At 42.7% G+C, this 22,480-nt stretch overlaps 1 protein-coding gene across 1 annotated transcript in view; it reads left to right on the forward strand.

Annotated features, from left to right (window-relative positions):
- The first annotated feature begins 333 nt into the window (after window positions 1-333).
- Window positions 334-22,480, forward strand: part of LOC124131542 (S phase cyclin A-associated protein in the endoplasmic reticulum-like) — a 121,157-nt gene continuing 99,010 nt past the window's right edge. The window contains exons 1-17 of the mRNA XM_048398067.1: window positions 334-590; window positions 4,232-4,352; window positions 4,913-5,169; window positions 6,160-6,263; window positions 6,525-6,689; window positions 6,860-7,011; window positions 7,302-7,780; window positions 8,203-8,373; window positions 9,927-9,996; window positions 10,712-10,826; window positions 12,069-12,180; window positions 13,000-13,140; window positions 19,250-19,351; window positions 20,120-20,316; window positions 21,001-21,082; window positions 21,505-21,663; window positions 22,056-22,157. Of these exons, the coding sequence (XP_048254024.1) occupies window positions 465-590; window positions 4,232-4,352; window positions 4,913-5,169; window positions 6,160-6,263; window positions 6,525-6,689; window positions 6,860-7,011; window positions 7,302-7,780; window positions 8,203-8,373; window positions 9,927-9,996; window positions 10,712-10,826; window positions 12,069-12,180; window positions 13,000-13,140; window positions 19,250-19,351; window positions 20,120-20,316; window positions 21,001-21,082; window positions 21,505-21,663; window positions 22,056-22,157 (2,655 nt within the window). The 5' untranslated portion in view covers window positions 334-464. The remainder of the gene's footprint in view (window positions 591-4,231; window positions 4,353-4,912; window positions 5,170-6,159; window positions 6,264-6,524; window positions 6,690-6,859; window positions 7,012-7,301; window positions 7,781-8,202; window positions 8,374-9,926; window positions 9,997-10,711; window positions 10,827-12,068; window positions 12,181-12,999; window positions 13,141-19,249; window positions 19,352-20,119; window positions 20,317-21,000; window positions 21,083-21,504; window positions 21,664-22,055; window positions 22,158-22,480) is intronic.

A 22,480-nucleotide genomic window follows, 5' to 3' on the forward strand; every position in this document is an offset into this window, starting at 1 on the left:
AATTCCAGTCGAGCTTCATTACATAGATATTACGTTTTCTCAACATTTGAAGTGAAATCATATTTTATTTTACGAATAGGATCAACACATGCAGGTCGTAAGAATGAGATATTTAAGCAACCTAAGTAGGGCCCCTTTAAGAGAGTAACCTCCCTTTCAGTTATGCGATCTCTGTGAACGTGCATAATTAAATAATGCTAATATAATATGTTGTTCTGAATACATGAAGCACGCTGTAGTTATGACCCCAACATATGTTCTTGTTGTTTGTTTTTTTAAGCTACGTTTGATAGTTTTATTTTTTAACTGCAGAACTATTCCATTATAGTTCCGCAGACGTCATATTTTTGGCTGTCTGCAGGCGCAGGCTCTGTCTTGACCTGGTTACCGATATCATATTTATTTGTGGTATGTCTGAGTAACAACTGTACTAACCAGCGCATTACCTAGTTAACTGCAGTACTATGAGTGATTCTCGGAGGAAGAGGCACGGCCCAGGGCCCAAATCTCGGTCAGATAACGGTGAAAGTTCGTACCGGAGTCTTGCGAATGGTGGCAATTCCCAGCGAGGAAAGGGCTCTCATTCCAGTGTAAGTGAAATGGAGTAGGTTCCAGAGGCATTTGTTAAAAACGAAAGAGCTGTTAGTTATTTTTAAAATATCACCTGTTGATTTTTAGCTGCTGCAGAATCTTCAGTAACTAAATGACTCATCGTTATTTTGGTTCCTATCAGCTCTTGTCTTGGTACCCCACTGAAGAATAATTTTGGTCCTGAAGATTTAGATCTTTCTCGGCTGGATTTAGCACTTTAGTTTTAAATGTAATGCGTTTTGTAGATATTTAGAAGAGAGAATAAGACAAGATAATTTTACTGACAGACAGTTCTCGAATTTCCCCAACGTGTTTGCTTTTGAAAGATGTACCATTAAGTAAATGTACACACCATATTTCATTACTATTCACTGTTCACCTGAAATAAACAAAATGACTTACTGTTCACCTGAAATAAACAAAATGAACAATATCAAGCTAAATCTGACCATTAAGGATTAACAGTAAAATTTGTCGGTTATGACAATATTCCCATCACATTTTGTACACAAGATTTTTTGCACAGTGATCGTAGAACATCTTGTTCATTCCACATTGGACATTTATAAAAATGCTTATTTGTTCAGTTCATACTTTGAAAATAACCTTTAGCACCCAAAGTGGGTCCAAAAGTGTTTGTTTCTGAACATTAGACTATTTAATCCTTTGGCATAATAATATGTTTGTACATGTTTATATAAAATAAAACCAAGTTGTCATCATTTTGTTAATATCCCTAACACATTGCTGTGTGTCTCAGAGCAGAAAGCTACAAAATATTTTTGACTAACCTTACAGTTTAGGTCTGGGAACTTCAATACAAACTGTGCCTGCCTATGCTATTTTCAGGTTTACCGACCAATTACAACTATTGTCAGATGGCACTCTCTTGTTATTACGTGTGACAGATTTTGAATAGCACACAATGTTTGAAATTAAAGGTGGTCCTGGAGATTTTGCTCCCATAATATTTGAATCTTTGGACCTCTTGAATTTGTTCAGCCATTAGCATTAGAGTTATGATGCGAACCCACTGGCATATTTTGATGGTATTTTGGAGGGTTTCAGATTGGTTTCAAACATTCACCATTTTAAGGACAAACTGTTATCAACATGAAGACATGTCCTAAAGATTATTTAAAAAAATGGTCATCATGTTGTAATGATATAGACATGATTTAAGATTGCCGCATAAAAACATGATGTCATGAATTTTGTTAATTAATGTGTGACCAGCCATGGTCAGATATTGCGACTTCATAATAGCATTAAATAAACTTTATAGTTTAATATGTAAGAACATACCGCATTTACTATATTATGCTTTCTGCTCCAATAACTGTGTTTACATGACAGTCCATATTTACATGTGTATATTATGGATTGTTTAAAGGAAACAGCAGCAGTGGGCATATAATTGCCTTGTAACTGTTATCAAAATAGTTTTAGTTTCATCAATGTTTGAACTAGGTTTATTCACGACTGCTTGATCTCTGAAAACAGCTATACCTCCTTGTGTATGGCTACAATAAGCCCCACCCCACCCTTGTCAGATTTCTTATTTTCTAAGTGCCCATACTGCTTATGATGGTGAATATGGTATGTTGAATCTGATTGCATAATTTTAGTTACGATTCCCAAATAAAAGTGTGTTTTGATTTCATGATTATGGAATTTTGTTTCCAAACCATTGGATGGGTGATAGAAATATAAAAATGATAATTGAGTGTTAAGTGTTCTGAACAAATAATTGTGGTCAGGTGAAATAAATAAGAAATATAGAAGTGATGTTTTTCACTATGGAAAGGTTTACTACCTTTCCTATATTGGTTTAGTTTGAATGTTTGTCACATTGTTGAAACTGGGAACTGTGGGAAGAAAGTTCCACATTTGTGACATTGCTTGTCAACAGATCTGTAAACTTGGCAAACAAAGTAAACAATAACGGTTAAAAAAAAGATTAATAATTGGTAAACATTTATAAAACCAGTGTAGTGCATTTACACAATGACAATATAGAGCATTAGACATTGACACTTGACCAATGGTCTCAACTAAAATTGATACAGAGTATCCATGATGTCCATATGATTTGTAGAAATTAATAAGTGTTGCATCTACACTTGAATAGGAGGGGGGTAGTGAGTGAGTTATTGTTGTATCGCAATTGTCCCTTTTTCAACAATATGGATAGAAAATAATACAATGAACTTTTCCATTGGTTTAAATCCAAAATGCATCTTGCTTGTTGGGATATGGAAGAATCTATTGAAAAAAAGATTGTAACTTCATATCCAACAATAATCAGAATGTGTTAGCCTTTGTCATCATGTAGATTCTCGTGGGGATTCTGGGTAGTGTATTACCCTAACAACCTGGATTTGATGGTCAGATTTGGTGACTTGGTTAATTAGGACATAAACCTTTTCTGTTTCTGAATTCTGAGGTGGCTCATTGTTGATTATACACTGCTAAATGTCATTTAACACCAGATGCATTAGCGTGAAGTTTTAAATGTACCATTTAGCCATGTTTAATCAATGCAGTTTTCCAGCTGGCTTTTAAAACTGCCATTCCTTGTGGACTTGCAACTCTAAAAATTACCAGTCCCCTTTAATTTTTGTCAGTCCCAGCTTTCAACAAATAAACGACGTCATCTCTGAAGTAATTTAGTTAGATCATTCACACAAAGTTCAGTCACAATTTTCTCTCTTTTTAAAAAAATATTTTGAGACTAAATCGCTACAAATATATATTTAACCTTGAAGCATGTGAAGCAATGCAAAATGTTATTTCCTTGCACAGAAAATAGACAAGGGGAAACCCAGATAGCAACAGACAAGCTTACTTCGTTCGAAAACTGTACTTATATGAATATCGCTGATGTTCTGTTCAATAACAAAGATTTATAAGGTACTTTATTTGCCAGTCCACAGGGACTGGCAGTCAGATGAATTACCGGTCTAAGCCTAATTTTACCGGTATAAAACTGGTAATTACCGGTAAACGGGAACACTGTTAGTGATCTATAAGTTTGTTTCTTATCTACCAGGACTAAAATATTTGTAAACACTCTTTTTCTTACGCACATATTCAGTGCAGCGATGTGGGCGGAAGTGGTTATCACTCATGAACCATGTAAAATTTAGTAAAATTAACCAATCAAATTAGATCATCCTTCAATGTCATTTTGGAATCGGGTATCTCAGTTCCCACAGTATGAATCATTATCATAAATCCACTTAATTTTGGTTCAGTATTCAGAGATGGAAATTGGCAGTAGCCTGTTAGCCGAGACCAGTTTTGTTAATGTCAAACGTATCCGAAGGGGTAGTAGAATTTCAAACATTTTTTGGGGTATTGCTATATGTTATGACTATTCAGGCTAGTAGACATTCTTGATTAATTTCTATCCCTGGATTTTGTAATACATGATTGGTTCCCACCCTCTTTCAAAGTAATCCTGATGATGTCTGTATTACAGTAGTTTTTTAACAATGGTAAAGATGCCCTCGAAATTCATTCCTATGAAAAACATATATATTACATTGATATCATGAATATGGGGTGGATAGTTCTCTTCCCTTGAGTTTCTGGATGTGTTTTGCTATCATCTTTGATTGATGTTCGTTTCCTTCAGTCACACTATCAAAGGATGAACAGCTTTGACAGAGTGCGTAAAATAGTCCAAGAAGAAGGTCGAACTGCTCGCAACTTAGTGCAGTACAATCTACCACTGGAAACACATCATGAGCGAACAGGTAAACTTACAGATTTACTGTCAAATGTGTTTTTTCTTTCACGTTGTGACATCATCAGACATGACCATTGAAAACTGTTGTGACTGAATACTATGATAGGTAACATGGCAAACTTACACCTACCATTTCTACCTTCCATAGCAAAGAAACGTAATTTATTACACATAATGACATGTTCATTGAAAACAAAAAGACTGTATTGTTATAAAATTACCAAAAAAGGATTCATATTGAGGCTACTTGTATTTTGAGTTAATGAAATTCATCATCATCAAGATAGACAGATGACAACTGTCTGTTTATACTATAGTCCTTGATTGGCATTTAGAACTGATACACGTTAAAGAGAGAATTCATGCTGATGGTCTTGTTGTTCTTGTTGATGGATATTACGCCATCATCTCCATGTTGATGTCATATCAAGACTTTGAATGGCAGTTTCAAGTGATACACAAAGAGATAATTTATGGATGCCAACTTCCTATCATATTATATTAAAAAAATTTCAACTGAATGCTTTATAATAGAGTGTTATGAATTAAGAGAATTTTTTTTGTCAGGTCGACCTACAACTCGCCAGATTCGCAAACCCGGGACCCGCCGTGAGCGCCCAGCCTCACTGTCCTCATTCCCAGGACTAAGTGGTAAAATATCTCCACTTGACCCAAGCATGGCAAAATCTCCTAAGTCAGATTTAGGTGGCAAACGAGTTGATCTCCGAGCCAGATACTGGAAGTTCCTGTTTGACAATCTCCAGAGGGCAGTGGATGCAATATACGACACCTGTGAACACGATGAGAGTGTGTTGGAATGCAAGGTTGGTTGCATTTTGTTGGCATCAGCTTTATTTAACTTGTCTTCCTATATCAGCATTATACAGAAATTGAGCTGTTGTAAATAGTCTTGTATTCAGTTGATGTAAATATAGGCTAACAGTTAAACTGTTTTTATGATAAGTGTATTAATATGAAGAAAAATGCTGATAGGTCTAGGGGGAGGAGTAACAGTGGCAGATGCTTACAGTCTAAGGGAGATAACTCTAGTTACCAGAAGTGATAACGAACGTAAACGCAGTTGAGTTGGGAAATTCTAATGTTGCTGAGTAACTGGTAAATAATGGCAGGTGATCAAATGTTTTGTACACGTCGCTAGGATATCTGGTTAGGTTGTCAGGATGTAAACGGATGTTTTAGAAAAGGCAGTTTGAGTCTAGCTCTGAAATAAACAAGTCATGTTGTGACCAGATGTGCTACGAGCTTTCAATAGACATTGCTTCTTTTAGTCATTGGCTGTTAAACCTGTAAAAGATGGTGTCCTAGTCATGATTATGATGATAGAAGAATGAATGAATGAAATGTCAGAAATTCTTCAACATATTCCCCTAATTCTGTATTAATGTCAGATTAGAAGTTTGACAGATCCAAGTAGACAGATCTTTTATTTCTGATTAGGTTTGATCCGTATCAGTATGATGTGTTCAATGATTTTTTGTGAAAATGTTAACAGATGTAGAAAAGATTTCAGAGTGGCGTCCTGTCTGTCTCACAATAGTGAGAGATCATTCAGAGAGAGATTGCTTCAAAAAATAACTCAATAACGAAAATTTTACATTGTACAATATTGATAAACATTTAGTGTTTCCAGATTTGTGGGTTTTATTGAGTTTTCAATGTCTGGAAATTTCAACTGTGGAGGGCTTTTAGTTTCAAATGACATTTCTGCTCATCAAACTCTCAATAAAACCTGCAAATCTGAGAACACATAATATTTATCTCCGCCATAATAAACTGATATTTTTGCTCTGTAGGAAGTGATTATGATGCTGGAACAGAGTACCAAAGACTTTAAGTCGTTGATTGAACGCATGAATCTGCTGAAAGCTTACGAAGATGCAGCTCGAGGTGGAGACAGGTAGGAATATTGGGGCAAATTATGTTGCAGGTAGATTGGCGAGACGGTACTTGTGAATTTAACAAAGAGAAATGACAATATGAGACTGAGAGCCCTAATAATGTCTGATATTGATAAATAAATGTCAGTGATTGTAACTGTTTTCTACATTTGGTGATCTGTTCAAGATAGTTTTGTACAATATTCAGACAGGTATTGTTTTATATTTCTTATGTAGTATGTCCTGTTATTGTATTATTCAATCATACACTTTTACTTCAGACCAACCTCTATAGCATGGGAAGTGAGGAAAATGTCGCCTGGCAAAAATACGGGGGGTCATGGGTCATCAGTTCAAGGTCGGTGCTCTCCAAGTCCAGCACAGAGGTCACTGAACTTCTCCAGTCCCCCACAGGGCCAAGGATTTAATTCCAGTAAAAATGAAAAGTAAGTACACTGCTTTTGTATCCTCATTTAATCAGCAAAGCAGTCATCAAATATATCAATCAGGTTTGTTGTACATGTTATAAAAGCATGCTAAGACTCAAGTGACAGTTTGAGAGCTATACTTTTTGTAAACAATCTTGAATTTATATGTATGAACCTGTGTTTTTCAGTTCAAAACCAGTGTCTACTGGCAATAGTTGGGCAGACAAGGTGAGAGGGGTGCCAGCTAGGCCTGCTGCCCCTACAAACATTTCTCAATATAAGCATGTTCCCACCAGGCGAAGAGAACCATCATTAACAGAAGACTCGGTCTCACCAGCAGGTAGGGAGAGGATTGGATGTACTGAAACTCCGTGTACTGTCATGCAGATTACAAGAGGATATAGTTTATACTTCATTAATACTGTCATCCTATTTTGATTGTCTGTTTAGTGAGTAATATTTGGATTGGTGGCTGGCAGGTCAAGTATTTTTATCATTAGATAATACAGTCAGTTGAGTTTAATAGTCTCTTTGATAGTGTGTTTTACCTGCTGTGATTCAGCATTATCAGGATAATTCCCTGTTCCCTGATCGACATATAGATCTTGCATGGTATTGATCCTGCTTCAGATGAAGACAGTGATGGATGGGAGACTGTGCAGCGGGGAGGCAAGTTGAAGTCACGACAATCCCCATCCCAGAAATCCCTTGAAAATCTCGCCTCCAAATCAAAAGACAAGAAGAAACTGCAGAGATCAAAATCAGTCCCTGATTCCACCAAAAATGTTTCAAAAGAAAAGTCTCCAGCAACTGACAATGGAGCCAATAGGACATCTTCTGATTCCTACTTGGATAACAGCAACCCACGGCGTGAGCGAGCCGGCAGCAAGGACAGTGAGAAGGAGAACATCCCACAGATGAATCCCAATGTCCTTCAGCAGCAGACTCTCATGCAGGAGCGGCGTTTGGAACTGGAACGTCATGAGAATGCTCAGCGTATGATTGATAAGTTCGTTGACACGCTCTCCAAGGCTCCTGATGACAGCTTCAGCTCCGATGATGAGCGAGAGAGGGATGAAGTCGAGGCTCTTGCAGAGCAACTGGACAATGTAAGCAGATTATGAAATAATGATGAAAGACAAAAAGTTTGTACTTGTATCAATCTGTTGTTTACCAGAATTCCAATAACATAACTGCTTGCACTTTTGCTGCATATCATTTGCTCATTTGCCATTTCCAAACAACAATCAATCCCATACATTTTTATACTCTTCTACTTTTATTCCATAAAATCGTACAAACACGTACACCCACACCCACGCACACCTACCCAAGCCCACCTACATATCTCCAAGAGTTATCGCCATTACATCAATAAACTCACAGACACACTCACACATTCCTCTCTCTGTGTTTTTGTTTGTTGAAGCCTAATGTTCACGTTATGTGCTTGCCCTGGTATCTGCAGTATTTGATAAACCCAATAAGAACCCCCACCTGATTCACAAACTAATGATGTGAACATTTCTAGGCCTTGGCTTCTGCGCTTGACGAGGACGACACTCAGTCGAGTCAACTGGAGCGGGAGCAGAACCGAGCCATTGAGTCCGCCATCAAGGAGGAGGAGTCCTACCTTCAGGCTCTGGCCAAGGAGGAGAGCACGGAGATTGAGGTGGAGACAGAAACAGAGAGTGACCTAGGGGTGAGTCTCTCGGAAACTGTCACTGCCCTTTCTCAGTGAATTAAATGTTCTTAGGAGATTGATATTGGTGAGTGAATTGTGTGAGGCCCTTGCAGAGCAACTGGACAATGCAAGCAGATGAAATAATCATGAAAGACATGACTTTGTATTTATATTAACATGTGAGTCTCTCAGAAACTGTCAAGCACTGCACTATCCCAGTGAATAAAGTGTTTCCTAGAAGTTTGTTGAGCGAGAGTGAGTTGAGTGAAAACTGACAATGTATACAATGATGAAGGACAAAGTTTGTATTTGTATTAATGTGTGAGGCTCTCAGAAACTGTCAAGCACTGCAGGATCTCATTAAAATGTTCCGAGAACATTGATAGGGGCGAGTGTTTGGTTTAACATTGCTTTGAACAGTATTTCCTCTAAACAGCAACATTGTAGCTTGATGAGAATAGCCTGAAGTGATGCAGGTCGTAGACTTTTACTTCTCTGGTGCAACCCAAGAGTATGGCTAGGACATTCCAAGGATCATAATCTGGACAAGTCTAGGATTTGATTTAGCAGATCCTGGCTTTGCTAAGCATGCTAAGGGAGGCAACTTTACACAGTGAACTGCAGTGCCTCAAGCCATCAGTTCGGCCTTACAGATTGACTGTAACACATATCTTTGTTGAACATAATGGCTGCCAAAACAATATCAAATCTGATTCCAAGTCTGTCTCTGTTAAAGCTGCAAAATGCTTATACTGGCAGAAATGGGAATTTAGCATTGGTTGTAAAATGTCATACCGTCAATAGAGTTTGGCTTAGAAGAAAAGCTGTGCAAAATTCCAGCGTCTTTATAATCCTAATATTCCAGTATGCTGCATGGTTAGACAAAGACACTAGTCTATTAGTCTGAGGCTAGAGAAGATCTAGCGAGGCTACCAAGATCAAGACATTTTGCATAAAACACTAGTCTGAAATAAGCTCCAAACTATTTAGAAAAACATCGATGGTGTCTACCCCTGACATTGCTTGGTAAAGGGGCAAGCTGGATAAAAGTTTTAGTACATGCATCTGCATAGAAACGTTGCAACAGTGTAAATATAGAAGTTGTCATCTACAAAATTGTTTTCTATTACCTCACTCAACTACTATTTTAACCCGGACTACCTATTTCAACACTGGACATGTCATCCAAAAAGATGCGAAAAGATGGTACTTGTTGTTGCCCTGCCTAGCACTCGTCATTAAGGGGCAAACACAAGGACTGGTCAGCTCGTAGTCTGTATATTGTGTCTGAGTGGGGTATTCATGTTAAACTGCGTCCCTGTATCTCAGAGAGCTAGCACTATAAAAGCGGCATTAGTCCTGACTAGTACAAGCAGACACGCTTGCATGTTGCTGTACAAGTGCAATAATCTTGAACGTGATGTTAAATCCCATTCAGCTCACTTCACCTCACCTACTATTTCAATCGAAGAATGAATGAATCTTATATTGGGGTTAAAGTTATATGTATAAGTTAAACATATGTTAAAATACATCTATCTACATTATGTATATTGGCTTTTCTGTTACAGAATACAACATGTTCGTTTGATAACTCAGCCCAGAACCTGGACTGGGATGCTATGGTAGCTGCATATGATGGTAGGTTATAAGAAGGGGGCCAAATGCCGTTAATAGAGGTATATTTTGGTTTCACATCGTTGTGTCTGTGCACAGGATCAAGGTTTCAGGTACAGTGGGTTTGATATTTATGCTTTTTTGAGAGATTAAACATCCTAACTTAATCAACAGTTATTCATAATTCATTCCCTTGATGCTGTTCTGTCCAAAACGATTCTGCAATTAAACATATAACCCAGTCTGTATTATGACATAGAAGCCTTTTTGTTAACTAGTTTTGAGTCAAGTTTGTTTGAGGACAAGGTACGATAAAGGCCCTATTTGCCCTACAGGATCTGCATAATTTAGGAATTGAGCTAAAGTGTTGGAAATTGGTATGACAGTTATCAGATATGTTCATATGAATAAGAACATAACTTTGTCCATTTCATGAATTACATTTTGGGGACTTATGACAACACTAAATGCATAGGTAAGGAGGAAATATGTCCAAATGGCTGATTTAAGAGGTTCTGATGAAGTATTTTTTAACATGAGCAAATCTCTGGCAGAATCATTTCCCTTGGTTTTTGTCTATGCATCTGTCTGCAGCTGAGTTGAACATTTACTTGATCAAACAAAACCACAACATTTCTAGGCTTGGAGTTTGGAATTGGGACCAAATTCCCCAAATGTATTTTTAGAGTGTTTGTATTATTAGGAAAATGCTGATGTTGTAAATTGTTTGTAACATCAGAGCAAGAATCATCTGGGAGGAAGTCGTGGGGGGAGATGGCTGAGGAGGCAGATGCTAGGACACCAGGACATGGGGCGCACATGCATGAAAAACTCTCATCACCGTCACGGAAGAGGTAGGTCACTTACCCTTCTCCAAGTTTCAGAGAATAATAATGATATATGTGTGGTAAAAATGAGCCTTTCTGATTAAATGCCTTGTTTTTTATACTTCCTTGATGCTACACCTATTAGAGCTGTGTAGCGTAAGGTAAGGTAAAACATAATTCTAAAAGGGGTTCTGTCTGTATTTGTCTGCTGCTCTAGTGCCCTTTCCTCTTCCAAGCTATCCAACTGACCCGAGTTATTGAACTGGTGCAGAATAGGTCCAAAGTAACCGATGTTATTTGCATGAATTGTAAGAGGTAACATAATTGATTGGGTGTTAACATGTGAAACCTGACTGAATGTGTGTTATTATACCCCATTGGCATGGATGTTTGCTGATACTGTCATACTGTTATTTAGTTGATATAGCCGGAGTGTGACTGTGTATTAAGATACGTGTTTGGTGGCAGGTCCCCGACCGAGTCCCGGCGCTGGTGTTGATTATTTGGTTGCTACAGCCGGAGTGTGACTGTGTATTAAGATAAGTGTTTGATGGTAGGTCCCCGACCAAGTCCCGGCGCTGGTGTTGATTATTTGGTTGCTACAGCTGGAGTGTGACTGTGTATTAAGATAAGTGTTTGATGGTAGGTCCTCGACCAAGTCCCAGCGCTGGTGTTGATTATTTAGTTGCTACAGCTGGAGTGTGACTGTGTATTAAGATACGTGTTTGATGGTAGGTCCCCGACCGAGTCCCAGCCCTGGTGTTGGTTATTTAGTTGCTACAGCTGAAGTGTGACTGTGTATTGAGATAAGTGTTTGATGGTAGGTCCCCGACTAAGTCCCGGCGCTGGTGTTGATTATTTAGTTGCTACAGCTGGAGTGTGACTGTGTATTAAGATACGTGTTTGATGGTAGGTCCCCGACCGAGTCCCAGCCCTGGTGTTGGTTATTTAGTTGCTACAGCTGAAGTGTGACTGTGTATTGAGATAAGTGTTTGATGGTAGGTCCCCGACTAAGTCCCGGCGCTGGTGTTGATTATTTAGTTGCTACAGCTGGAGTGTGACTGTGTATTAAGATACGTGTTTGGTGGCAGGTCCCCGACCGAGTCCTGGCGCTGGTGTTGGTTATTTAGTTGCTACAGCTGGAGTGTGACTGTGTATTGAGATAAGTGTTTGATGGCAGGTCCCCGACCGAGTCCTGGCGCTGGTGTTGGTTATTTAGTTGCTACAGCTGGAGTGTGACTGTGTATTGAGATAAGTGTTTGGTGGCAGGTCCCCGACTGAGTCCCGGCGCCGCCATGAGGAGAAGCAGGCCAAGGCCCAGGAGCTGAGGGAGAAGCTGATGCAGGAGAAGGCCGACAGACTGAGGGATTTGTCAAAGAAGGTGGGAATTACATCTCTTAACACTCTGTGAAACATACTGTACCACCCTATGCTTGTCGTTAGAAGGATAAGACGGATTAGATGGTCAAGCTTGGTGACTTGATTGATGTCAATGTACCCCTATCACAGATTTGTCTATCTGTGAAGATCCGGGTTAGAATTGGTCTTCATCAACCCATGCTTGTCGTAAGAGGCATACGGGACCACGGGATACGGTGGTCAGGCTCACTGACTTGGTTGATGCAAGTCATCATATCCCAATTGCTTAGATCGATGCTCATGATGTCAGTTACTGGATTGTCTGATCCAGACTTGATTCTTTGCAGGCCACCATCATATATGTGGAATATGCTTGGTGTGCTGCATTTACAACAACCAAACAAACAAGCAAGCAAACAAGCAAGCAAACAAACAAACAAACAAACAAACAAACAAACAAACAAACTAACAAACAAAAACTTTGTTAAACATCTTCCAAAATATGACATTTTTGTTTCTCACTGAGCAACGATGATTAAGTAAATTAAACAAGAGAGCATTTTCAGTACATGTATTGGTTAAAAGAGATACATCTGATTCATAAAAAGAATTGTTTCTACATTATTAACTGTCATAGCCTATTTGAGAAGGTCTTTAATGTAGTGAATGCAGCTTCGCTAAATTTTTTGTGCAATGTTGATCTTTCACCTTTAAGAAATTTAATTGGAGAGCTTTTAAGAAATTTAATTGGAGAGCAGACAGTTGTAAATGTTTGTACGATGCGATTCCTTGGCCAGTGTTATCCCACACAGTTCCACACTACGGTGTATGTTCTGATCAGGTTGAGGAGGTGAGAGCATGGAAAGAGGAACTGATGCGACAACGACGGGTAACGATTACACGCAAACTACAGAGAGCCGAGGTGAAGCGGCAGAGTCAGCTGAAGATCAAGGCCAAGAAAGCTCATGAAGAGGAAGCGAAGGTCAGTGTGGTGAATAGTCAATGAGCACTGGTATAGTTCTTATTATAAGGATGTCATTTCCTATCTTCTTATTTTTTAACTTATCCTGCATTACTCCGTATTGCATTTACTGCTGTCTTTGACAGAGAGACGAACTGTGTGAGATCCAGCTGCTGAAGAAAGTTGTCCCAACCAGCTCAGGAGGCAGCGCCCTCTCACAGTCGGCACGTGACCCGGAAGTCATGACGTCACACAAAAACACATAACTGCTTTGTCACCTCCACGGACAGACGTACTTTGTATCCCTTGTGGAAACTTAAGCTTATTGTTTGTTTTTTATATTTTGCGTGTTTCTACATTCATTATATGCTGCTACATTGTTACCTGTTATGGGTCGTGACCTTAGGGTCTTCTCATTCGTAAATTGTAACGTTTATCGCTCGTTTGTGGCTCACGTCACAGTAATTTACGGGCGCAATGTTGTTCCCGCCATTTTGGCCATTCACCACGTGGCCACGTAATTTCGTGTTCTGCGTTTTGAATTCTCTCTTTGGCTTGGGTAATACATAACATTTATGTATGTTGTTTTGGTGTGCTTAAAGCCTTGCTTTTTCGCTACCTTTCAGCGTAATTGTTTCTTCTCATTAACTTCAATATAATACGAAGTTTTTGAGTTACATTATGTCTCCCGTACTCTGTGGTTATGCCACATGGTTACGTGTTTGCTTAAGGCTATGTCTTTTCGCTACCTTTTAGCGTAATTGTTTATCTCATGAACTTCAATAAAATATACTGTTTTTGAGTTACTTTATGCTTCCCATACTTTGTGATTTGGCCACATGGTTATGTGTTTGCTTAAAGCTATGCTTTTTCGCTACCTTTTAGCGTCATTGTTTGATCTCATAAACTTCATTGAAATACAAATTTTCTGAATCACATTATGCTTCCCGCACTTTGTGGCTTTGCCACATAGTTATGTTTTGCTTAAATTCCAGATTTTCTGCCTCGCTGCACTTGTTGCCGCGGGACCAAATCTGGTCGGGGCCGCCCCTTTCTGCCGTGATTGTACGACGCCCTGTACTTTCACAAGGCAGTGCCGATGTTGCAGTCATTCGTCGCTGTGATCCTTCAGCTCATGCGAGTATCCAGGACACACCTCGCTCAACGTGCTCGTCGACCCCCATCTACGTTGACGGCAGCAGCGCTCAGTGGAGCTTCGCAGTGCTCCCAACACCACCGGCAGCTCCGGCGCTCTCAACGTAGAGTCTGCCTCCCATGGCACGACATACGACCGTTCACGGTCTCCTACTCCTCCGGCGGCTCCAGCGCTCCCAACGTAGAGTCTGCCTCCCATGGCACGACATACGACCGTTCACGGTCTCCTACTCCACCGGCGGCTCCAGCGCTCCCAACGTAGAGTCTGCCTCCCATGGCACGACATACGACCGTTCACGGTCTCCAACACCACCACATAAACGCTGATGTCCTGGCGCCTCTGATGTCTCGGCGCTCCCGGCGCCTCTGATGTCTTGGCGCTCATGGCGCCTCTGATGTCCCGGCGCTCCCGGTGCCTCTGATGTCTCCGCGTTCCGGCGCCTCCGCATCCTCTGATGTCTTCGGCGCCTCTGAGGTCTCCGGCACCTCTGAGGTCTCTGATCTCAAGATCTTCGACGCCTCTAATGTCTCTGGCGCCTCTGACTACTCCTACTCCAGAGTTACGGCGCTCCCGGCGCCTCCAGAGTTCTGGCGTCTATGATATATCCGGCACCTAAGATGACCTCCGGCGCCCAGATCAACAAGCTTTATCAAGCTCAGATCAACGAGCCGAGTATCCGATCTTCTACTTCGGCTTAAGGGGCACCATCGGCAATCGCCTCCCTGGCCCCACTGCCCTCTTCTTCTCTTGCTGCCGTCTCATAACTCATCACACGGAGAAGCATGGTGAAACAACTGTCGCTGCTCCTGTCGCTACTCTCCCGTCGGTCTTCGGGATCGTGACTATCGTTCTACTTCCTGGGTGGAATCTTTTCAACCAATAGAAGGACAGTTGGTCTGATTCAACTTGCCCACTGAGACGTTATCCATAATCCCGTCGTTTAAAGCGCTATGATTCCGGAGAGATGACCTGCGGGTTTCCATCGAAACAGAGCGTCATGTGAACAGCGTCTGTATCAGATTCGACGACAACATCCACTTATAAAGAGTTTACTTCGTCGACATCGCCGACACCAACGCTGTTCTACCCTACCCTAGCGCCAGCGTTCCTGAAAGAGACTCTTCCTCGGCGCTCCCCGGGTTTTCCACGACGCCCTTTGGGTTCCGTGTTTTATCGCAAAACTCGGGTACACCACTTGTTCGTCTCTCACACAGTTCATTGAGGATTGTCTGTGTGTGGAGTTTGCACCTCAGTTCCGACTCCAATGCGGCTTTCTCGGCTACTGCGCAGAGTGATTTACATGTCACGTGTCAAGTACTCGGACTGTCAACAACTCCGACCGGAATTAGGTCAACTTACCATGGCAAGGGGTGCCATGTATTTCTACAGATTGCTTTCCATGTCTACCTGTACGCTTGGTGCTACCACTCAACCAGGCGCCTGTCGCAGTCCATCCATGCATGGATGCTGGAAACAATAGACCTCCTCTACCAACACGGCTGTCACGAGGAACCTTGTTTCATCAACCCTTCGCTATAAGAACGATAGCGCCTATAGGCGTTCAAGGGATGGAAAAGATCGCCTTCCTTCGTCCGGTTTGATCTTTTCGACTACGACACCTTCCTATCTTCCGCCTTGACTACCGGACACAGTGTCGATTTGATACTTAAAGTCCCTCGGCCGTCCCACTGACCCCTGTTGCATACCTGCCTCGTATCGTGTTGTCGTCCTCCATCGTCACCTCGATATAAGAACAGGAGTACTTATACGCCGCTTCAGGGATGAAAACGATCTCATTACTTCGTGCAATGGCCATATTGCCTCGACTTCCTACTACCCGGTTACGTCGATGCCCCGGCGGTCGATTGTGAAGCTGGTTTACTTCGTCTACATGAGGTTGGTTTGCAGGCGATCACACCTTTTTCCGAATCGTACCAACGGTACGCAATCGCAGACCCCTGTTGCTGACTTCTCCATTTTGCAGACGACCTCATTTACCATGACTTCCCGCTCTTCCACTGCCACCTTGTCAGTGGCTAGTGGCCCACACCAGCCCACATTGTGACCACCTGTGATCCAGAGATCAACACCATTGGCACAGCAACAGCCTCGAGATAAAGGCTTATCCGGGACGTCACTTGCTGACAGTGCATTCTCGGTCACGCCCTGTTGATCGTGTCCACTGACGACGTCACCGTAGTGTGGTGTTTGCGGACCCAGAGTACTCGCCCCTCTCCCGGCGCTACAAACTCGACCGGCGCCCCCGAGAATCACCATCTCCGGCGTTCCAGGCGCCTCAAGCTCTCCGACGCCTCACGCTCTCCGGCGCCTCTGGCCAGACTATGTCATACGGTCGACACCCCAACCCTAGATCTGTGTGCCTCATATCTGAATGTGGCCAGCTGTCGTCTTCCATTCCACCTGTGCCGGATACGACCGCTGTGGCAGTCAAAGCCTTCAGTCGTTCCTGAGAAGGATCACGCGCGTACGCTTTTCCGACTCCGGTTCTCCCTCCCACGGTTCTTCAGAGATCCAGGCCACTTGACCTCTGCCATTGACTTTGGTCTCGCCTTATTAGCCAGCCAGAAGTTGGGTTATCGACCTCCGAAACATAGCCAGAGACAACCCCTGGAACTTCCCGTGTGGTCCAACCTTCTGCTCCATCCACACGGTCTGTTGCCACACCCTAATACCCGCATGTTCTCGTCTGCACGCCTGACACAACTGCAGAAAGCCAAGGGCTATTCCGCTAGAGCGACCAAGGCTATTGCTTCAGCCCACCGTCCATCTACAGGGGGACTGTATGCTGATAAATGATGCTCGTTCCAGGCATTTTGTTCTGACAAACACCAGGATCCGATGACAGCGTCACCGCAGATCCTGGATCAGTTCCTTCTGTACTTGCATAGCACCCGTCGGTTGAAGGGCTTACCACCCCCACATACCTGGTCGCCATCTACTCCGTTCTGGCCATCCCGGACGATCGGAGGAAGACGAAAATTCCCGACCTACGGGCCTGGCTGCGCTCGTTCAGTCTTGAAGACCTGAAGGCCAAGTTCGGACCGCCTGCGTTGGATCTGATTGTGGTCTTCAACGCCCTTGGAACCACTCCCCTTGTCTTCCTTCTACGACCTTAAGTAGAAGACAGGTGTTTCTACTGGTTTTGACTACTGCCGCTCGAGTCCATGTACAACACCACCCTCGACGTCTCCCGTGCCCGGTTCGAATGCGGTACCCAGGGCGCCGTTCATCATGGACCGTACTGGGAAGTCAGCGTAAAGACTCAACTCCCAGGACAGCCTGATAGATCATTCCTTGTCCCCTCCCCCCTCGTCCATTGTGGGTGCCGAGGATGAGGAAGAGCGTCATTATGCCCAGTAAGGGCACTGAAGGTTATTCTACGACGATCTAAAGACTGCCGCAAGTCTAGGAAACACCTTTTTCTGCCGGTCTCCCCTTCGTCGCAGTCGTTGGTCAGCCGGAATACTTTTCCCTGTGGTTCCGGGCGGTCATCCTTAAAGCTGATGAAGCCGCCGGATTGGACCCTCCCCCCAAAGGCTATCACCTGAAATAAAACGAGATCAGGGCGATCGTATTTACACTGGTTCTTCACGGTATACTGCTCCATCCAGTCGTTCAGGGAAGCCTGTTCGTGGCGATAGGACACCGCCTTCACCAACCACTACTTCCGTGATGTAGCCTTGAAAGTTGTCGCCGGCGTTCACAGTTTTGGTCCCTGGTTGTAGCCCAACAGGTCATCTATCTCCGACGCCACTGATTCTCCGATACCCTGAGCAGGGCCCGTTGACCTCTCTGGTGTTTATCACCCCAGACGAGATGGCTCTCTTGCGTTCCGCATTCGCTCTTAGGTCAGTTTTAGTTTTGGGTTACCCGACTAATTCTATTGCCGTCACCTCTCCGGGTTTTACTTTTTGCATCAACTCTCGTTTCCTGACGACAGGAATGGTAGTAGATGTGGACACCGGCGCCGACGCCAACGCCGCTGCTTCTCTGATACCTGAGCGGTGCCCGTCGACCTCCCCGGTGTTCCTTGCCTCCAGCCTAGAGGGCTCTCCTGCGTTTCGCATTCGCTCTTGGGATTGGTCGTAGATTTTGCCGCCGATGCCGCTGATTCTTCGATTCCCCGAGCGGGGCCCGTCGAACTCTCTGGTGTTTATTGCCTCAGATTAGAGGGCTCTACTGCGTTTCGCTTTCGCTCTTCGGTAAGTTCTATATTTTGGCTACACGCCTCATTGTATTTCGGTTACATATTCGGGCGTTTCGTTTTTGCATCGACTCTTGTTTCCTGAAGACAGGAATGGTTGTAGATGTTCCGGTCATCACTTGTATGCGGTGCGGATTCATCGGACCTTGACGAGGGTTTATTATGGTTCACATCTGCAGGTATGCCCACCGGCCATGCCGTCTGATAAAGATGCAATACGGAGTAATGCAGGATAAGTTAAAAAATTTAGTAAAATCTAAATATTTTTTACATTTATATACTTATCCTGCATTACGAAGTCTAAGTGCCCTCCCTTTCGCTACGCTACCTCCCCACGAAGTTTCAGATGTTATGTTTAAAGCAGTTATGTGTTTTTGTGTGGCGTCATGACTTCCGGGTCACGTGCCGACTGTGAGAGGGCGCTGCCTCCTGAGCTGGTTGGGACAACTTTCTTCAGCAGCTGGATCTCACACAGTTCGTCTCTCTGTCAAAGACAGCAGTAAATGCAATACGGAGTAATGCAGGATAAGTATACAAATGTAAAAAATATTTAGATTTTACTAAAATGTTTTAAAATATTTGCATTATGCATAGCTCAAGTCCTGAAGCCTAATCTTTAATCCAAAGCTGGACATTTGATTACTTTTCATTTAGCATGTTAAAGTGCATCCAATGCCCCAGAAGAACTCCCTTTAGATGACCTTCATGTGTCAATTTTTGTATAAGCATTCATATTTATTTGGTTGCAGGCAAATGAGATAGCTTTCATCAACACGCTTGAAGCCCAGAACAAGAGACATGACATCATGTCGAAGCATCAGGAGTCAGAAGCTCGGTTGCAGGATCTTATTGTGAGTATAATACAACTTGCCTGGATGCTCCATATATTACTTCTAAAAATATGGGGGTGGCCGGGTAGCCTAGTGGTTAAAGCGTTCTCTAGTCACGCCGAAGATCCTGGTTTGATTCCCGAAATGGGTACAATGCGTGAAGCCCATTTCTGGTGTCCCCTGCCTTGATATTGCTGGAATATTCCTAAAAGCGGCGTAAAAAAGCCTTACTCATTCACTCTATAAATATGCCCACAGTGTATGGAACGAGTTGCCAGTTCACCTTGGGAGGATCTGGAGTAGGAAATATTCAAACAGGACTTTGCACAGTCATTTGGGTATTTGTATGCAGAATGGGTGACCAGTGTACTTGTGGCTGCTTGTGTGTTTCTATACCCTGATGGCATTGATCATTGCTGATGTTATCAGGTACTGGTTTCTCTTGTGTGTCCATAACAAAGTGAGTGTGAGTGACTATGGTTTTACGCCGCTTTTAGCAATATTCCAGCAATATCACGGTGGGGGACACCAGAAATGGGCTTCACACATTGTGCCCATATCGGGAATCGAACCCGGGTCTTCGGCGTGACGAACTAACGCTTTAACCACTAGGCTACCCGACCGCCCCACATAACAAAGCGCAGTGATATGGCCAGTTTAGCTGTAATATATTACTAACTACAGCAGTAATTGTTTACTCTTGACAGGGTTCCTTTGTTTATCCTTTTTACTGTATTGCTATGAACTGCTGTTGGTGAGATTCTGTGAACTGTTGGCATGTGGTTACAGGAGGAGCGTCAGAGGAAGGTCGAGGAGAAGCAGGCCAAGGAGGCAGCTGTGGAGGAGCGTCGCCGGGCGCTGGAGGCGGAGAGGAAAGCCCGGTTGCTGGATATGCAGGAAAGACGGAAACAGCGGGATGCTCGCATAGAGCAGCAGCAGCTTGTCCGTGAGAAGGAGAGGCTGGAGGCTGTCAGGGCGAAGGAGAAGTGAGTATAGATGGATGTCAGGGCCAGGAAGTGAGTATAGATGGATGTCAGGGCCAGGGAGTGAGTATAGATGGCTGTCAGGGCAAGAATGTGGGTATAGATGGATGTCAGGGCCAGGAAGTGGGTATAGATGGATGTCAGGGCCAGGAAGTGGGTAAAGATTGATATCAGGGCCAGGAAGTGAGTATAGATGGATGTCAGGGCCAGGAAGTGAGTATAGATGGATGTCAGGGCCAGGAAGTGAGTATAGATAAATGTCAGGGCCCGGATATGAGTATAGATGGATGTCAGGGCCAGGAAGTGGGTAAAGATGGATGTCAGGGCCAGGAAGTGGGTAAAGATTGATATGAGGGCCAGGAAGTGGGTATAGATGGATGTCAGGGCCAGGAAGTGAGTATAGATGGATGTCAGGGCCCGGATATGAGTATAGATGGATGTCAGGGCCAGGAAATGAGTATAGATGGATGTCAGTGCCAGGAAGTGAGTTTAATTGATGTCAGGGCCAGGAAGTGGGTATAGATGGATGTCAGGGCTGGAGAGGGCTAAGATGCTCAATTAATTGATGAAAAAAGATGCTGTGGACACTGTTGAAATATGTTGGCAGGAAAAACAACAATTGTCATGATAAGGTTGACCCCAGGACATGCAGTTGATATAGTTGTTGAGTGTGTCCTTGTGTTTCAGAGACCGAGAGGAACGCCTTGCAGCCCTGAACGCACAGCAGCAGCAACACATACAGGAGCTACAGAAGAAAATACAGCAGAAAGTAAGAGCAAGCATTAGATTAACTCTGATACTACATCATTCATACTACACACACAGGCTCCAGTGTCTCCAGTCATCTTTCTCTTCACATGATCTTCATTTTGGGAAAGACAAGAGTTACTTCCCTTTGACCATTTACGATGATAAAATCTCCATGTAATATATTTCCCCAAAAAACATCAATCTATCATATTTTGTGTTGAGCTTTTGTATATCACACATTTTGCATACTTTTGCCATTTGCAAAATTTTGATATAATTCAAATTCTGTTTTGCTTTCAACCTCACAAGATAACAATTTATAGGAGTAACTGTGCATGTACCTCAGCATGGGGCAAATATCAGGTGGAGTGGAACTCGGATCACCACTGGTAGGAAGTGACCCTACAATGTTGTAATGCAATGATTATGTTCTGTTTCCAGCAAGATGAGAGCTCCCAGCGACATGAGGAGATCCTCAAGCAGATCCGAGAGAAGGCATTTGTGATGAGTGTGCTGAGACATTCCACTGAGGACCACAATGATGCTCCACAACTTACACCCTATGACAGGCAGAAACTCTGCAGCATCTGTAACTATCTGGTCAGTTTACTGCCTTCCTTTCACAATGTATATAGATGCCTCATTTGTATGTACGAGGTGGGTTCGAAACCCAGATTCATTTTGAATATAACTCTTGATCTGTCAGCATCATACCCATGCTCTTAGTTTTCAGACATTAACATCTGTGACCTGCCTCACTTTCGACAATCCTCCAACACTAAGCTCGCATGATGAAAACAATATGTCATCAGTTCTCTCCTTGAACTCATTTTGTTTGGGATTTTTGACCAAGCATAAAACAATGAATGAAAAGGTTTTTGCATAAAAGTTACATAGTCTGCCTGTTTACCTATTTTTTGTTGTCATTGCATGAGAGGCATGTTTTTTAAAGCATTTTTTAATGTGAACAATACTATTTTGTCACCCACCAGATCCCGTCGGAGGTGTACCTGCTGAGTCATCTGAGAGGCAAGAAGCATCAGCAGGCTCTTCATGACAACAACTCTGGAATTGCGATGTCAAAACAGGAAATTGTAAGTCTTTGCTACCTTCATTCACTAGAGGGCAGTCCTAAGATTGTTGTTTTATATGTAGCTGGAATTTGCTTGAGAACAAACAAGCATATCCCTTAGGGCACCAAGTAGTAAGACACAAACGTTCTGTTGTTTGTGACTGAATATAACATACCTGACATAACACTTCAGATCTGTTTTAGTTTTCACTTAAATTGAAGACTGTTAATTCCTTATGAGTCACTATGCTCTTGATGACATGTTGATGCTATTTATGTAAAAAGTCTCCAGGAAGTACTTTGAAACTGTTAAGAAGTTCAATTGTATCATAGCATAACATATCA

Source organism: Haliotis rufescens, unplaced genomic scaffold (genome assembly GCF_023055435.1).
Source record: "Haliotis rufescens isolate VD_foot unplaced genomic scaffold, xgHalRufe1.0.p SCAF_1, whole genome shotgun sequence".
NCBI classification, from domain to species: Eukaryota; Metazoa; Mollusca; class Gastropoda; order Lepetellida; family Haliotidae; genus Haliotis; species Haliotis rufescens.